We start from the raw sequence: 19,308 nt of genomic DNA on the forward strand, positions 1-19,308 counted from the left end.
TAAAAAACTGAAATTTTCATCTTAAGAAACCGGAAAAAGAAGAGTAATCTAAACCTAAAGCAAGCAGAAGGAAATAAATAATAAAGATTAGCATGAAATAAATAAAATAGAGAATAGAAAAACAAAGAAGACCAATAAAACCAGAATTCGGTTTTTTGAAATGACTGAGATCAACGAAAAATGACAAACCATTACCTAAACTGTGCAAGAAACAAAGAAAGACTCAAATTACTAAAATCAGGAATGAAAGAAGGGACATTACTATTGACCTTTAAGGTCAGTAAGGGGAAGGGGAAGAATTATAAGAAGAATTATGAACAATTTGAGATAGAAAGGAAGGGGCAGGGCGAAACCATTAAAAGAATGATACAACCATTAAGAGCAGGATACGACAAAAACCGGTTGGACATGACAACAATTATATGCCAAAAATAACATTAAATAACCTTGATGAAATGGGTAAATTCTTAGAATGACACAAACTATCAAAAGTGACTCGAGAAGAAACAGAACATCTAAACAGACCTAAAACAAGTAAAAAGATTGAGTTAGCAATCAAAAACTTTGCACAAAGAAAAACCCAGGCCCAGACAGTTCACTTGTGAATTCTCTCAAACACTAGAAGAATGAATACTAATTCTTCAAAGTCTTCCAAAAAGAACAAGAGGAAGAAACACTTCCCAACTCATTCTGTGTAGCCAGTACAACCTCAATAGCAAAACCAGACAAAGACTTCATAAGAAAAATACAGACCAACACCCCTGAATAAAGATATAAAACTCCTCAACAAAATACTAGGTGGATCCAGCAGCAGAGTAAAAGGATTTTACACTGCGATCAAGTGGGATTTACCCCAGGATTGTAAGATTGGTTCAACATATAAATATCAGTCAATGTGATACACCACATTAACAGTTTTTTTGGTATACATGTATGCATGTATAAATATATTTAGTCATCTCAATAGACACAGGAAAAACAAAGTACAACACCCTTTCATGATAAAAGCACTCAACAAATCATAGAGTAGTAAATCTTCCTGACCTCGGATTAAGCAATGGTTTCTCAGACATGACACCAAAGGCACAAGTTACAAAAAAGAGAGAAACTGGACTTCACCAAAATTTAAAACTTTTATGGATCAAAGGACGCCACCAAGAAAGTAAAAAGATAAACAACAGAATGGGAAGAAATATTTGCAAATCATACATCTGATAAGAAATTTATATTCAGAACACATGAAGAACTCTTGCAACTCAATAACAAAAGGGCAGATGACCCAATTTAAAAATGCGCAAAGAATGTGAATATATATTTCCCCAAAGAAGAGATACAAATGGCCAAAAATCACATGAAAAGATGATCAATATATTTAGGCATTAGGAAAATCCAAAGTAAACCCACAATGAAATACTATTTTACACCTACTAGGATAGCTATCATTTAAAAAAAAAAAAAAAAGTGAGGCTGTGGGAAAAAATGGGACCCCACTCGTGGCTAGTTGGAATATAGAATCACCACCTCTTTTGAAAATAGTCTGGCAGTTCCTTAAAGTTAAACGTTGAGTTAACATACGACCTAGCATATGGCAACATGTGTTCATACAAAAACTTGTACAAAAATGTTCACAATAGCATTATTCATAATAGCCAAAAAGTGGAAACAATCCAAATGTCTACCAGCTGATTAATGGATAAACAATACGTAGTGTATCCATACAATGGAATATTATTCAACCACAAAAAAAGGAATGGGGTACTGGCACATGGTACAGCGTGAATAAACGTTAAAAGCATTATGCTTAGAGAAAGAAGCCGGACACAAAAGGCCACCTATTACATGATTTCATTTATATGAAATGCAGAGAATAGGTAAATCCACAGAACGTAGATTAGTGATTGCCAGACTAGGGGAAGATGTTACTGCTAATGGGTATGGGGAGTTTGGGGGTCGATGATGAAAATGTTCTGGAATTAGATAGTGGTGATGATTGTACCACCTTGTGAATTTACTAAAAAACTCTAAATTGTACATTTTTAAATGGTTAATTTTATGGTATGTGAATTATTACCTCAACTTTTTAAAGAAGTTAAAAAAAAAAGCTGTTAGTAACAAGGAAGCTCCCCAGAATCACCCTAGTGGAAGTAGCAGACACATCAAAGAGGCAAAAAAGAAAAAGGAGTCCACAGAAGAAAAGGGGGAAACCAGGAAAGCATGACGAAATCCCTCTGATACTATATTTAAAAACCTTTCTGATGTGCTTTAAAAGGTTTAGTTCAAAGGAAGAAAGGAGCAAAAGCCATTACATACCCTTGATTTGTAGGTAAGAGAGATAAACGGTAAGAGGTGAGTTACTTCGTGATCTTTAATAACTGGAAAAAGGCGCCTGCATTGAAATGGGATGCCTGGTCATTGGTGACTGTGACTTGTCACCTGAGTAACTCCTTGACTGGACCCAAGGGCCTGCTGCTCACATCCTGATCCAAGAGGGGCTGGGCAGCACTCTAGGTGGTGCGGTGATTGGGTGAGGGAGCCACAGGCACCCACTTCCAGCATCCTCAGGCACTCTCATGATCATCCAGTGCACAGGCAGCAACAGTTTCAGTTTAAGAAAACTATTCATCATAATATTTTAAAGTAACATGAATACTTTAAATTATAATTATCATTACTGCATCTCAGAGTCAGTCCTGCACCGAGATAGGCATATTAGGCTCAGTAGCTGAGAGCTTTAGTATAAGTCAGATTCTATCTCTAGTTGGTTTCCTTTTTTATTTTATATTTTACTAAAATTGAAAACACTCAAACATAATTACAGAGTACTGGGGATGGCAAGAAGTGCTTCTGCCAGATGCTCTGGGTATTTGGATGAAGTGTGAACCCAGGGGTTTTGAGTGAGTTTCACTGGCTGTTTGCAAGGCTTGCCAAAGAGCAATGCCAAACACATGTGCTTTGGGAGCTGGCAGGTTGACGCTCAGCTGGGGGTTCAGTGCTGAGCAGTTTCTAAACAACTCTTTGGTTGCATTTGGCTCCAGAAAGAATGTCCTTATGTGTGCTGCAGCATACGGATGTGGTTTTTAAATGTGCCCAGCAATACAGCATCGATTTACTTCTCTGAAGAGTGAAGAAATCAACAGTGAAACTCTTAGCAATCAAGCCATTTTTACCCCAATTCGATCTTAAGAAATCGTGATAGCCTATGCTCAGCTTTCAAAATTGTGTTGTTTCAGCTCGTGAAATAAAAGGGTGAGCCTCTGCAGAGATGCGTAGACAGTTTCTCTCAGATGTACCAGGTGCAGCCTCCAGAAGCCACGCAAAGGTCTTCCTGGCCTTTTTAGCATCCAGCACCCAGGGAGCCCCTCCCCCCCATTCTGTGTTCCCATCTAACAAGCGGATTCGGAGTGTAGGATTTACATGGTAATTCTATCAGTACTTTCACACTTCTGAGCACTTTGGGGTCAGTCAATTCAGCAAACCAGGGACGTAATCCAACAGCAAGAAGGAAAAAAAAATGCAATTTTAACAAAGTAAACAATCACATACTAAAAAACACATTAAACAAGACAATCTACCCCAACAGCTGCAAGTTAGAAAACACCAACTTACTAAGATGATTCTAAGAATGTATGAACACAAAGTTTCAGCCTCCAGGGGATCCATCCCACTGGCCCCTCACACCATCCCTGGAGAAACATCACGTCTCAGAATTCCGCATTCTGAGTATGTGAGGAGGATAAAGTACAGGATGAGGGCAACAAGCAGCACACAGACAGCAGGGGCTGGGCTGCTCTTTTCCTAAAACTGTTCTTTATGCAACATTACACTGAGCACCCGCTGAACGCCAGGCTCTGCATTAGCAACAGAGTTTTGTACGATAAATAACACAGGGACCCTATCCCAGTGACTGAGAAAGGAAAATTACTAGCAAATGGCACAAACCCTAAACAAAATATTAGCATATTCAACATAACAATGTAGATTAAAAAAATACTGAACAAGTGAAGTTAATCATTTGAATGCAAACATGGTGTTCCATTAGGAAACTTACAAATATAAATGAAAATATTAATTAAAGGAGATAACATGATGATCGCAACAGAAGCAAAAAAAATAACTTTTGATAAAATTCAACGTCATCCACGATAAAAACTCTTCCCAAATAAGGAAGAGAAAAAAAACATTCATAAACTGATAAAAAGTTACCTACCAAAAACACGGAACAAACATAATACTCAACGGTTAGAAGAAAAAAAAAAATCAGGAACAAGATAAAGATTCCTGTTATAACTACTTCTGTCCAAATTGTACTGAACATATTAGTGAACCAAATAAATAAATAATAAAAAGTATAAGGACTGCAGGAAGAAACAAAATGGCCATTAGTGAGGTGGGTGGGGAAGGGAAGGACTGAGAGTTTGGGATTAGCAGACGCAAACTATCACATATAGGATGGATAAACAAGGTCCTACTGTGTGGCATAGGGAACTATATTCAATACCCTGTGATAAACCATAATGGAAAAGAATATGAAAAAGAATATATATATATAACTGAATCACTTTGCTATACAGCAGAGATTAACACAACATTATAGATCAACTATACTTCAATAAAATTAAAATCAAAAAATAGCGTTTTTTGGGGCTTCCCTGGTGGCTCAGTGGTTGAGAGTCCGCCTGCCATTGCAGGGGACACGGGTTCGTGTCCCGGTCCGGGAGGATCCCACATGCCGCAGAGTGGCTGTGCCTGTAAGCCATGGCCGCTGAGCCTGCGCTTCCGGAGCCTGTGCTCCACAACGGGAGAGGCCACAACAGTGAGAGGCCCGCGTACTGAAAAAAAAAAAAAAAATAGCCTTTTTTGGCCACACCACGTAGCATGCAAGATCTTAGTTCTCCGACCAGGGATTGAATCCGTGCCCCCTGCAGTGGAAGCACAGAGTCTTAACCACTGGACCACCAGGGAAATCCCTAGCCATTATTCATTTGTAGGTGAAATAACTGTCTACATAGAAAACCTAATAAAATCCAAAAACATAGGAGAATTCAGCAGAGTTTCTGGATAAAAAATACAAAAACCAACAGCATTCCTATATGCCAGCAACAAACGATTAGAAACTATTTTTAAAGAGCTACCATTTATAGAGAATAGGATAGTCTCAAAGAATCTACCACAGATAACCTATTCAACACAAAGTGAAAAAGAACCTTTGCAAACTGTCACCCAGTCAATCACGTGATCTAACAAGGCAGCCCCACACAAGGGTCAACCTGCCATCAATGCCTCCTGATGGGGTACAATGGAGGTATACCTCCAAAACTGCTGAACTTGAATCTTAGGGAGTAACAAATGGGACAAATCCACTTCACGAAAGCTAATGCTCTGAAAAACAAAATCGAGTGGGAATTATTCTAGATCTGCAAACTTTCAGGTCTCCAAAGCCCTAAACTCTTTAAAATCACTGAGGGCACCGAAGACTTTTTGTTCATGGGAGTTATTATACCTCGTGTTATTTACTGTGTTAGAAATTAAAACTCAGAACTTAAAAAATATTTCTCATTGATTCATTTCAATAATAAAAAGCATATTAACATTAATAAAATATTGTTTGAAAAATCATTATGTTTTCCAAAACAAAAAATGTCTAGTGCGGTGAGTGGCGCTCCATTACGTTTTTGGCAAACCTCGTCAACGTCTAGCTCACTAGAGGGCAGCTCATTTGCTGTGTGGCAACATGCTGCTCTAGTTGGAATACTGATCATGAAAATTCAGCCTCACGCAGCTATGCAGTTGCACGTGAACTGTTCCCAGGAACGGAACAGCAGCGCACAGTGAGATCAGAGGGGTTATACAGCCCTGGCCCTGTGGCTGGAGAAACAGGGTCGGGAGACCCCAGTGGATCACCCCTGCTGGAGACATTATGGAGAATGTCTTTTTCTTTATACTCTGTTCTATGTTTTCCAAGTTTTCTACAGTAAGTAAGCAAGTATGACTTTTTAGAATCAAGTTTTTTAAGTCTCAAACTGCTTTTCCCCAAAGCTTGGCAACATTGTTTTAGATTCATATATAGCACTCAGGATGAGATTACAGAAAATACAATTTTAAGCTCATTGGCTTCAGTGAGAAGAAAAATAGACCCGGAGGGAAGGATGAGCGCATAGCAAACAACGATCTAGAACAAATGTGCCCCCAAAGCATCTCCCCCTTTCCAAATATATGGGGAGAGTTGAAATAGAAAATACCTGATGTCATTTCCACGAAGAGAGTAAAGGAGGAACTTGTAGGAGATTAGGAAGGACAAGTAGTCAGATAACGCGGGGCCCCGCAAGCAAGTTAAGTTACTAAGGAGAGGCACTCACTGTTAACCCCAGCATTCACACACAGACCCAGGGCCTGCGAGAGAAATTAATATACTATTTCCTTAACTTCATATCAGAGAGCCCGTGCTGAATAATAGACTCTGAAGAGAAAAGCAAAGTCCTGAACCTTGCTTCCGATTTAGTCACCAGGTGATTAATAACACAGAGCTTCGGACTTCCCTGGTGGCGCAGTAGTTAAGAACACGCCTGCCAACACAGGGGACACGGGTTCGAGCCCTGGTCCGGGAAGATCCCACATGCCATGGAGCGACTAAGCCTGTGCGCCACAACTTCCGAGCCTGTGCTCTAGAGCCCGCGCGCCACAACTGCTGAGCCCGCACACCTAGAGCCCGTGCTCCACAACAAGAGAAGCCACCGCAATGAGAAGCCCGCGCACCACAACGAACAGTAGCCCCTGCTCGCCGCAACTAGAGAAAGCCCGTGCACAGCAATGAAGACCCAACCCAGCCAAATATAAATAAAATTAATAAATTTTAAAAAATAACACAGAGCTTCAACTGCCTATTATTAACGTGAGAAAAGCAGTGCCTGCCTTACCTTCCTTTATAAACGTATTATCGGATATCATGAAATATCAAAAAGGTAAGAGGTAAGATTTTGTCACCTTGTCAGCATACAGTTCTTAGATGAATTAAAACAGCTTTGAGAAGGGCATATTGTCTGTATTACTGTGTACCATTCGCTGAGCCTGAGGAAAGGGGGAGGAACTGGTCTGGAGAAGACTGCGAGCTTGGCTCTGGTCACTTTAGGGGATGACGCTGTCTGCCCAAACGATTCAGAGAAAAAGAAGAGCTGAGAGCGGGTAGAGAAGAGGGATGTAGAGATGATAACATGGAGAAGAATTATTTCAAGAAATTGGCAGGGGCAGGAAAGAGACAGGACAAAAATAGCAGACGACGTGAGAGGTTTGCTTGCTTTGAAACAGGAAGGGGAGAAGGGGGAATCAGGAAACCCGGGAGCTCCAGGTGGGCCTGGGGCAATGAGAGAGGGGATGGAATAAAGAACTCGGGGGAAAGAATGGTGGTTTAGTTTCTGTGAGAAAATGAAGGGAAAAAATAAATACGGCCCAAAATACTACCCCCCAGAACAAGCGAGGAAAGGCTTCTGACACTATGTGAATTAGACTGACTTGTAACCCACAGTAAGCCAGCACTCGACCAACGCAGGCAAGGTGGCTGCACGTTGTGCCCAAGCGCTATTTTCTTTAACTCTTAACTGCCTGCGTGTGTGTTTCTCTGATACTTCATGTATAAACAGTGCTGCCGGTCAAGATATGCTGTAAGTTTATACCCTGAATCATCTTCTCCCCCAAACACAGCAATAATAGAAAATGCTAGTGCATATACGTTTATTTTAATCAAAAGAATATCATCACTCAAAAACAAAAAAATCAGCCGCCCAAGCGAGAAATGGAACGAAGTGCAAGATAGTAATCAGAAGCCTGGCCAGGCTTCCGTCCACAGGCTGGGCACGGTGGCCAGGATCTGAATCCTTCAGGCAGGGGAACCAAAGGCACACCACTCCTCTAGCGTGCATCTGGAAGCAGGTTGTTTGAGCAAAACCACGGGTGAGAACAGTGGCCCCTACCCTTGAAGGGGCCTGAAAAAAGCCACAGCTGCTGCCCTGGAACTACAGCTTGGGTCAACAGCATGCTACCTGCTGGCTCTGCAGAATCTCCACCATCACCACAAGATCGGATGCGAGCTTTGGGCTACAAACTCCTGGTTCTGGACTAGGGGGTGGGGCAGGGGGGACTGCAAAAATAAGACAGAGAGGCGAGCAGGGAGAGAGAGAGAGAGAGAGAATAAACTGCTCAACATAAACACACAAACTAAAATTCTTAGGCATACAAGAAAAACTAGGAAAGTCAGCCAAGAAATTCAGTCATCAGGAGACTCATGCATTCGTGATGAAAACCAAGACTAGGAAAGTTTAACGATAATGGACCCTCACTAAAGGATCTATTTCACTAAGAAGAATATCACACCCAGAAGGAAGGGGCAGGATATAAGAAACAATGACCTAAAGCAAACATGACCCCAACACCTGACCCCCTCAAAAGAGATATACTGAATATAGGCAGAGCTCAGTAAACATTTGCTGAATACATGTTAAGGTTCAGGAACCTCCAATGACCTATTTGGAGTTCCTAAAAATAATTCAGAAATTCTCTGTCTTAAAAGAACTATTTTATATTTACTACAGCACTAAGTAATTTAAACTATATTATAAATTAATCTTCAGATTGGCATTCCATTTTTAACGATGGGCTTCAATTTTTTTCTTTGAGTTTCAAGTGTCCAGAGCAAACAATGGCTCCACAGCCATCTCACCTCTCCCTTGCTCTGCCATCTATGAAACATTCCCACCACCCTCAGCAGAGCAGTCTCGAAATTCACTGGACTCATCCTTTCGATGTCAGGCATAACTTCCGGTTCAAGATAGCAGCATTTTGATACACAGTTCCATCTTTTTAACTTTAAAGTAGTTCATGGTAAGGAAACTGGCTGGAAAGCACTTACAAAATAGTCACACCTGAGACAATGAGTGGTTACTTATTTGTTGTATACAGTCTGGACATGACTGTTACTCACTTTCAATCAATGTTTAATTCAGCAATATTCAAACTTACCAAGTAAGTTCCCATTTCCTTTTCCAGAACCACCTGTTCATATAATGTAGCATCGATGTCTGCCTTTAAAGCCTGCACCTTCTTCTTTACCTTCACATGCTGCTTCTTTTGGAGCCAGTAAGGAAGAAGAGATTCTACAATTTGGTTAAAGATCTGGGAGGTAATCAGGAGAGTAGCCAGGCTCTAAAGAGAAGCACATAAATGATACTTGGCGACGTGGCTTAACAAAACCAAAGCATGTGTATAATTATGCGGTAAAAGAAAAGAATCTTCAATAAATAGTATACTATTATGTTATAAAAACTAGTATTGGAAAAGCTAGGTGTCAGAATGATGTTCTAATTTATTGTTTTTTTCACAGGAAAGACAGACTAAAATACAAAAAGATTATAATACAAATAAGATTATAATAAAAAACTGGTTATGAGTCGGTAGGAGAACAAATTAACTTGAAATTGCGTTTTTTATTATCTCATCCTGGCTGCAACATGTGAGTCTAAATGACGTCACCAACTTTGAATAAAGTTTAGCCACAGCTTATTATTATAAAATTAATATATCCTCCCTCACTGTAGAAAAACTTAAAAGAAAAACAGTCACCCTTAATTCCACAACCATGTCAGAACCACTATTAACATTCTAAATATATTTTTTAATTAATTAATTTTTTGGCTGCACTGGGTCTTTGTTGCTGTGCGCAGGCTCTCTCGAGTTCAGGCGAGTGGGGGGCTACTCTTCGTTGCAGTGCACGGGCTTCTGGCTGCAGTGGCTTCTCTTGCTGCGGAGCACGGGCTCTAGGCGCGCGGGCTTCAGTAGTTGTGGCTCGCGGGCTCTGGAGCGCAGGCTCAGTTGTTGTGGTGCACGGGCTTAGCTGCTCCGCGGCATGTGGGATCCTCCCGGACTGGGGATCGAACCCGTGTCCCCTGCATTGGCAGGCGGATTCCTGACCACTGCACCACCAGGGAAGTCCCCTAAATATTTCTTTATAATCATATGTAAAAATAAAAGTAGAATCATCCTATATATAAACAGCTTTGTAGATTTCTTTTCTCACTTACTATATTGTGAGCACTTTCCCATGTCATGAATAATTCTTTTTTACTTAGCTCATGCACTGTTGTTGAATCTAAGTATTATTCCCAACCCTGACTATTATAAATGCTGCCCCTTACCTACGTACAAGAATCTTCACCCCACCTCTGATGATTTACTAGGGATGGATTAACGTTCTTGGCAAAGTTGCCCAAGTAGTTTCCAGAGGTACTGTGTCAATTTCCACTTTCCCCAGATAGGTATCAGTGTTTTCATCACAAACCACCTTAGCTGATATTAAAATTCTATGTTTTAAAGAGACTTCCCCCAACCCCCTGTCCCCTGTTAAATAAAGGAGACTCTCTAAAGTATAAGAAATGAGGAGTCATACCCCACTAATACAATAATGGTGGGATTGGAAAAGGTATGTACATCTAACCTATCAATTTCAAATGTAGTATTTTCAAAAATAATTTTTTAAATACTAAGAACACAATATTTAATTTTACTTTTATGCAAGCTCTTAGAACCATAACTACAAAATCTTTTAACTTTCTCTGTTATACAAATTTTTAAATTCCTTGAAAAATGATCCCAAGCTCTCATATAACGATTAAGAAGCCTAGGCTTTGAGATTCTGCTCACTAACAATCACAGTATATTAAAACCAGGAAGGAAGAGCCCTTACTGGTAGTTGGCTCAAGTATAAAAAAGAGAAATTAGAAGGCAATAATTTATTATTCACTATTATCATGTGATCCAGAAATGGTAACACAACAAAATATGTCATCTTTCTTAAACATTTCAGAAACAATACAGCAGTGCATAGGATCTGCTGGTCTCTAAAGTTTAACAACTTATTAATTTAAAAATGAAATGTGTGAGAGTTCCCGGGTGGCACAGTGGTTAAGAATCCACCTACCAACGCAGGGGACACAGATCCCATTTGACCCCATCTCCCCTGGTCCAGGAAGATCCCACATGCCACGGAGCAACTAAGCCCATGTGCCACAACTACTGAAGCCCACACGCCTAGAGCCCGTGCTCCACAACAAGAGAAGCCACCGCAATGAGAAGCCCACGCACTGCAACGAAGAGTAGCCCTTGCTCGCCGCGACTAGAGAAAGCCCGTGCATGGCAACAAAGACCCAACACAGCTAAAAATAAATAAATAAAATAAATAAGTTTATTAAAAAACAAAAAAAAGAATCCACCTGCCAATGCAGGGGGCATAGGTTTGATCCCCGGACTGGGAAGATCCCACATGCCGCAGAGCAACTAAGCCCGTGCGCCACAACTACCGAGCTTGCGCTCTAGAGCCAGAGAGACACCACTACTGAGCCCGTGCACCACAACTACTGAAACCCACGCACTCTAGGGTCCAAGTGTTGCAACTACTGAGCTCACGTGCTACTAATACTGAAGCCCACACACCTAGAGCCTGTGCTCTGCAACGAGAGGCCACCGCGATGAGAAGTCCGCGTGCTGCAACGAAGAGTAGCCCCCACTCACCACAACTAGAGAAAGCCCGCATGCAGCAATGAAGACCCAATGCAGCCAAAAATAATAAAATTAAATTAAATTTAAAAAAAAAGAAATGTGAAAGAACTATTTAAGGTTATACCATTACCTGAGACACACACAGAAGTTCAATTAATGAATACATTTTGCTGTTAAAATTGCTTTTACAAGGTTTGATACGAACTCTGTATTTGATTTTGTGCTCTACATGATTTATTTTGCAAGTTGGTTAGCGTCAACAAATTTCTTTCCAGTTGAGTATAATACACGGTGCAATTGCTAATGGTTGTTTATTTAGAATTGGGCTTAGAAGTACACAAAATTTAATAATTTTATTTATAAAGATAGTAATGGGAAGACAATTACATTACCTGAATATAGGAAACCACCTCTAAAACCTAAAAAATTGATACCTTTCTGTTTTTCACACTCACCTGACGCAAAAGCTTCATATCCCTCAGGACAAAGGCAATGTAGAAGAGTGAGGCAAAGCAATTTAAAAAGTTGAACTGCAAAAACAAAAAAAGATAGCAATATTTAATATTGCATCACAGTACTTCATTACAACTATAAAAATCGCATTTGAGAAACGTAATGAGGGACTTCCGGTCCAGAGAAGGTGGCTTGGACGTGTTTCTCCTACTCCCCCTCGCTAAGCACATCTATGAACTCGAAATATCGCGAGAGGCAACCAAAGGAGAGCTCTGAAAGGTGCTAAGAGGAAGAAGATCAGGTTTGGGACCCCAGGGCTGAAGGAACAACACAGCACCAGCGCATCTTACATCCCTACTACTTTCTTACAAAAGAGAGAGTCCAAGGCCCAGCATCTCCCACCCCAAACCTAGTAACCCAGGCAGCAGGGAGACACATTCCTGCCCATCCCGCTCAGAATAGGAGTCCTGACAACAGGCAAGCCCAGCAGCACTAACAGGGAGACTGACGAGGACCCCCACTAACAATAAGCTGCGAGGGGATGTGCTCTCCTTCCCTTCCGCGCTGCCACTCCCCTGCCCCACGGAGAGATGCTGGGTGGGGTGGCCAGGCAGGGCCCTGCCCCAACAAGCAGTCCAGCCCCGGAAGACTCTCTGTGCCAAGGGACCTGAGATTCCCCCGCCCCCTAGAGAGACACCTAGCTAGCCGAGGGGCACTAGCAAGAGAGATCAGCCAGAACAACCAGCCTGGCCCGGGCAGCATCTTTGTCACCATGGGCCTGAGACTGCCCTGCCCAGACACATGGTTCAGGGGTAGGGGAGCAGGGAGTGGGGTGGAGATTCCACCACAACAGGTGCCATTTCTTCAAGTAGTTCCCCTGCTCAAGAGCCTGCAATTGCCCCCAGGAATGATGGGTTTCCTTCCTGGCCCCCAGCCGCACGCTGGCTACCTCCCCCTGTGCAGCATCACTTTCCGAGACAAAAGACTGCTCTGTGAACAGTATGAGCACTTCATTAGTGAGGGAAGGGGGAGTCAACTGGAGAGAATGAGCCGCAACCCAATGCGGCCACAGGGTAGGGGGAGGTGGGCGTAGGGATGGGGGTGCTGAGTTAGAGTAGGAGTTGAAAAGCGAAAGCTCGGAAGGCTGAGAAACGCTCTCCGCACAAGACTGAAAAGGAAGGGAGAGACCTAGCACACACAGTGGAGGATGAACAGTCTCTTTACCAGACAGTCTCCTGACGTTGTATCTGGCACCATCAGAGAATAATCAAGTCTAACAAATAACTAAATTCTTTAAGACAAATGGAGTGTTTTACCTCTAAGGGCAAAAGCTCCATATTGGGATCTTTCTGAATGAAGCTTTTAATGCACTACACATTCCCCTGCTTGCTTTCTCCCACAGAGAACACGGAACGAAGCATCCTTGCCGACTCAGCACAAACATTTTGAATATAAATTATTTTACACGGCCAGAGTGAGGCCTTCGGAGCCGTTTTAGATATGGATGGCCGCTTGCCCCTTTTCTCATGTCCAAATTGCTGACATTGTTGAATTCTCATTACCTATTTATGAGAGGTTTTCCATTTCCTCCCGGGCTCTTGCCTCTACAAATTTACCTACTTCCAGAAACCTAATCACCTTCCTAATGGTGGTTTTTCATCCTTTGAGGATGGAAAAGCGAGATAAATAAGCTTCTCAGAATGACTCCTACAGCTGGAACAAAGGTTCTTTCTAAGCGAGGGCCTGGGAGTAAAGTACATGGACTGGGTTAAATCAATTCCAGCGGATAGTTCAGAGGACTCCTTATGCACTCTTTCTTGATTCTCAGCTATGTTACAGACGGCTCAGGTAATCTCCAGATAAACAAGGTGATTTCAGGATGGTACCTCTTTGTTATTTCTAACAATGGTGGGAAGAGGCATAATGTGTGCGCTTTTACACAAACAGCAAGCAGGTTACACAGCGCCTTTCCTCCATCCCTTTCCTCCTACTCTTCAAAACATGCTGGGAACCTCTTGGACTTTGGAAATTTCTTAGACAAAATTTTTAAAAAATAGTAATTTAATGCTCCATCACTAAACAGAAGGTGGATAACTGGAAGGATTGTTGAATAATGAAACATTCAAACCCGAGTCACCAAAAGGAAAATAACAGAAACATGTCTATAAAGTAGTTTTTTTAAATAATTGGAAATTGGCTATAATACTAATTTCTACATTTAAAGTCTTATACCATGTGCACATTTGTAATAAGACTGTTGAACATTCATGTAAACACACATTAATCGATCCTTGCCTACTTGGACAAAGTATATTAACTACCTGATACCTTAAATCAGAATCAAGTCTTCATATTTATACTCCTAAATATTAAGTACTATGTGTTAGTTTCAAAAGTACAATGGACTTGTATATAAAAGATCTACTTACCACTAACACTTTCAGAATTAGGTGATTCTGGTAGGCAGATTCCAATCTGTGATTCTCTAAAATATTAAAAAGGAGAGGTAATGTCTCTCAGGTAAGAAAGCAGAATGGGAGCATTGTCATGAAGTAAAGTGAGACTTGTGCTGAGGGCAGAGATGTTCAAAAACAGAGCCTCAGTCAGTAAACGTGCCAGGCTACTGCTTACCGCCAAGAACATCAAACAAAAAAGAAACTAAATTTAAGACACATTTTTCAAGATACTGCCATAGCACCGTGGTCCGAAATTATTTTTTAAATATTACTGCAATAAAGGAATGTAGTAAGTGTTGGCAAATGATCCCACAGATACCAAAAAAAGACCCTGTATCAGCGGTAATAGTAAAACTGAGAACAATCTCTAAAGAGTAGGGCAATAAATAAAGTTTATAAGGATTTACTTAAAAGGAAACTCAAATTTCCACCCTAAGAAAAGGAGACACTGTGCAGGTCCCAAGACAGCAGGGCAAAAGGACAAAAAAGGAAGATTCTGAACAGAAGTATCACCTTGCACAGAGAGGCAATGTTAGGCTGACCTGGATTTGAACCTCAACTCAGCCACTATCTGACCTTGGGCAAGTCACTTAACCTCCTGACACTCAGCCTCCTTGCCTACAAAACAGGGCTGACACCACCTTCCTCCCAGGGTCACCGTCAGGATTACAAATACTACCAAACCCCAGCATCAGCTCAAGGAAAGCACTCAATAAATGGTAGCTGTTGTTACATGACTAATAAAAAGAATTTAAAATACCTTTCTGGTCCATGAAGTTAAGGCCTAGACTTCTTCCTAGGGCTTAATATAGCCTATTTATTTGTTTGAATGAATAAATTAATTAATGAGTGAATGGCCCATCAAGACCTTTTTAAAACTATAACCAGGTTCCTCTTTTACTACAGAGACAGACAAGAACACCTGCCTTCACTGAGTTCAACGGCAGGCCCCACACAACTACACAACTGGTTTTCAGATCCCAGACATAGTTCTTTCAGCCAGAGGATTATGGAGATAATTCAACTGATTTTATCCTTAGCATAAAACACGATATAGTATTAGGAGCACAGGTTGGACTAGCCTGGTTCTACCATTTGCTGCCTAAACTTTGTTAATTCTCAGTATCTTTAGCCATAAAACTGTGAAATAACTTCTATCTCATGGTGTCCTGAGCAGGTGAAAATGAGGAACTATGGATAAAGTGCTTAGGAGGGCACCTAGAACATAGTAACTAACAATAAATAAGAGCTGTGAGAACCATGACCTAGAGATCATCAGAGCTCCCAGAGCCGATGACTTTTCCTTATGTCTCTAGAATGAGCCCAGAGCAACATCTATCTTCTTTGCAAGGTAGTGACTACACGAATCCTATGATCGAAGCAATATTTCTTATAGGCAAATGAGACATAAATTCAAAGCACTGAGTCTTACCCCATGAAGTTAAAAACTCGGCAGCAAATCGATAGAAGCGGTTCATGATCTCAATCACGATGGCATAGATGATGCTGGGCACATACAACAAGATACCGGTCCACTCGGACCTGCTGTTTTCGTGTAGATCCAAGGCCCAGGCCTCCATGTCAAAGTAAATCATCATGACAAACAGAGAGAAATAGAGACAGAGGCACACAAACGGCAGGGAGACCAGGTAAATGCGCAACTGTCTCTTGTAGCTGGGGTACAGTGGTTCCTCCCTGCCGGTGACGGAATTGATACCCAGGACCCCGTGATATCCTGGCCGGGGCTCCTCAAACTGTCTCTTCATGACCAGGGTCCCCCACCTGTAGGTCATACTGGCACAGCCGCGCTTCCACACCTCCAGGATCACTGTGGACCAGATCAGGTTGAATGAGGCGAAGACCACATACTTGTCATAGTTCTCCCACACAAACAGGTAGTAAGGTAGCCCAAGGACCGCCACAGGGATTAAGGCAAAAGTGAAATACTCCAAAAATCCAAAGTAAAGAGCGATTGTTTCTCCAAAGTAGCCACGAATACTATCTACAACGAAAGGAAACAAAAGGACCTTAAGTCCCAACTGGCAAAGACTTGATTTTTTTTAAAAAATCACTTCAAGTAAGCTTATCCACTTTTTCACTTAAGTGGGGATCATTTAAAACCCTTATTTCCCAATTGGTGTGTGATGGTAAATCCATCCTCCATGAAGTACAAAGACCTCGCTTGTCTCTACAGCAATAAGTCTGACACTTCCCCCAGCTCAGGGCTCAGGCCACAGCTGCTGGGGCTGCTTTGGGTCTGCTTCTCTTCACCTTCTCATCTGGTGGATGCCTTCTTCACAAGGAAAAACTCACCTCGGGCTCATCCTCAGTCTCCAAGGTCCTAGTTTAAATTCAGCCGTGGCCAATGAACCTGCTTAATTTGGGGGTTTACTTTATGCTCCCCACTCTTCTCTCACTTTAATACTGCAGTTATAGAGCTTATTTTCAAAGAAGACTCCTCATCCATAGTATCCTGCCCCCATTACTCAAAGCTGTAAACTTTCATCAATATGTCATGGCAAACTTTTCAATACACTGAAGAAAAATTATTCAAAAGCACAAAACAATATTCTACACATTAACTTTTAGAATACATGGAATACATTTATCTATACTTTCATATAGATAAATGCACTGGGCAGAAGAAGGGCCAAGCAACATCAGCTAGCTAACCCAAAAGAGGTCATGAACACCGTGTCCTTTGCCGACCACATCTACATGGGTGACTGCCTAGACTGTAAAAGCATCTTGCACTGGGACCAAGGTGGGATGCAGGGGGTGAGGGAGGTGTAAGAGTTAGAGTTAGTATTTCTGGGTTAATTACATGAAGTTAAAACATAGTGGTTTTTTCTTTTTTTTTTTAAGATAATGTGTCAGATCAGTCTATGTGGATGGTTTACAGTAAACAGGGATCCTATTTTCCCCTATCCTTAATTCTCCTACTAACTCAGGAGTATGTTCAAACAGTGGGTATGATGAGGTAACTTCAAATCAGAATCAGGTTAAAAGATTAAAAAAAAAAAAAAAAGCCACTCATGGTCCTGGGCTCCATATCAGACCACCTCTCTCTTTTGATCTCAGTGGGAAGTTCAAAATTTTCCTGAGCCCCAGCTACTATCTTCAGTCCCAGCACTCCCAGAGGCCTCTAAACCACTACCACACCCATGCTCAGCCTTCACCACCAACTCACTTTTTCCCCCTCACTTTCTAAGTAGTAGCTCCTGGATACAGTCACTCACAAGACCTAGAGGCAATATTTAAATTTACTGCCACCTAAATGCTAAACAAGGTGAAAAAATGTCCTAAGTGTAACATAAAATGACTATTACATCACCTGGAACTATCAAAAACAAACATTTTTCCTTTCAAAGAATACAAGAAAAAATGCAATTTCAAAATTTGACCTTAAAAATGATTTATGTTCACTGTTACAATATTATAATAATTGTTTTCAGAAATGGCAATTAGAAAGAAAATTTGAGAGGAATTCCTTTAAACAAAGTGAAAAAGGCAATGTCCTTTAAAGAAAAACTGATAGTAATGCTTATGGTGAAAACTACCATCTTAAATATAATCCTTTTGCTTAAAAGACATAACTGAACCAAAAACACTTGAACATCCATACTGACAGAAGTTTACACAGAGTAATATTCAATACACACCGAATAAATTAACGGTTATTCTTCTAAGTGTCTTCAGAGAAAATGCACAGTTCCAGTAATGCACACCAAGATCCTTACAAACTACCTCAAAAGACATTTAGGCCTGCTAGTCTGCCACTAAGAATGAACGCAGCTTGGCCCACTGATTAGTGCTAAAGAAACAGAAATTTTCAAACACAAAATAATCACGGTCAAACTAGATTCTTATCAAGTATGTTCTACAACAAATCTGACACGTAGTCATGAAGGCCACTCTGGATTGCCTGTATCGTTGGTGAAGTTTAATAACAGCCTGTAATTCAGTTCATCTAAAATGGTATCAGAAATAAAATAAACAAATAGGTCATGTAACCCCTCTAACCCCTCACCAATTTTTTGCCGACATGCAGCTGGCGAGCCCTGCCCAGCACAGCGTTAAGTATCTACCCAAGAGGGATACCACCACTGCTGCATCTTCCTCTTCTCTAAGAGAGCAGGCGCTGACACATACCTATGGGCTGATACTTTACAGTAAACCGAGTATACCAGGTGTCCTCCAGCTTCTTCAGGGCTTCGTTGTCATGCAGTGGAAACACCTGAATCACGATGCCAGATGTGAGCAGCCTCCTCACTGCGGAAGGAACAGGCGAGACGGGTTTGAGATTGCTCATGATACGCTTCATCAAATGCTACCCAAACTCTCCAGGAAGAGAGAAGGTCTACACAGAGATCAACGCTATCCTGCCTGCTCCCAAGGTGTGTATTCTTCTGTTCTTCAGAATGTAAATATCTTTATTATTTCCTTTGGCTATGAAAGCAATACAAGTCGATGTAAAATTTAAACCTTACAGAAAGGCACAGGTTAGAATTTAGAGAGGCTCTTGTTTATTCTCTCCCTTCCACAAAAACATAACCACTGTAAATAGCAATTTAGTGTGTAAGCAGACTTCAAAATATACGTATATAAATATTTATTTTAGAAACAAAAGCGATAATTCTCTACACATCATTCTGTAATCTTCTCATGTAGTAGTAGTATATGATGAACATTTTTCAATGACAATATAAATAGAACATGAATGACCTTTTTCACGGCATCATAATATTCCCTTGTATGAAGTGCTATAATTTAACTAATCCTCTATTGAAAAATACTTGTTTCCTTTTTTCACTATTACAAATAATGTTAAAATTCTTATACATATAACTTTCCCCAC

The 19,308-nt window shown here is 41.0% G+C and overlaps 1 protein-coding gene across 1 annotated transcript in view; it reads right to left on the reverse strand.

Moving 5' to 3' along the window:
* ANO10 (anoctamin 10) overlaps positions 1-19,308 on the reverse strand; it is a 195,001-nt gene that overhangs the window by 156,662 nt on the left and 19,031 nt on the right. The window contains exons 4-8 of the mRNA XM_065885930.1: positions 18,603-18,722; positions 15,883-16,452; positions 14,424-14,479; positions 11,997-12,071; positions 9,010-9,192 (exon numbers count right to left, since the gene is read on the reverse strand). Of these exons, the coding sequence (XP_065742002.1) occupies positions 9,010-9,192; positions 11,997-12,071; positions 14,424-14,479; positions 15,883-16,452; positions 18,603-18,722 (1,004 nt within the window). The remainder of the gene's footprint in view (positions 1-9,009; positions 9,193-11,996; positions 12,072-14,423; positions 14,480-15,882; positions 16,453-18,602; positions 18,723-19,308) is intronic.

The sequence above is a fragment of the Phocoena phocoena genome, chromosome 10, assembly GCF_963924675.1.
Source record: "Phocoena phocoena chromosome 10, mPhoPho1.1, whole genome shotgun sequence".
Lineage (NCBI taxonomy): Eukaryota > Metazoa > Chordata > Mammalia > Artiodactyla > Phocoenidae > Phocoena > Phocoena phocoena.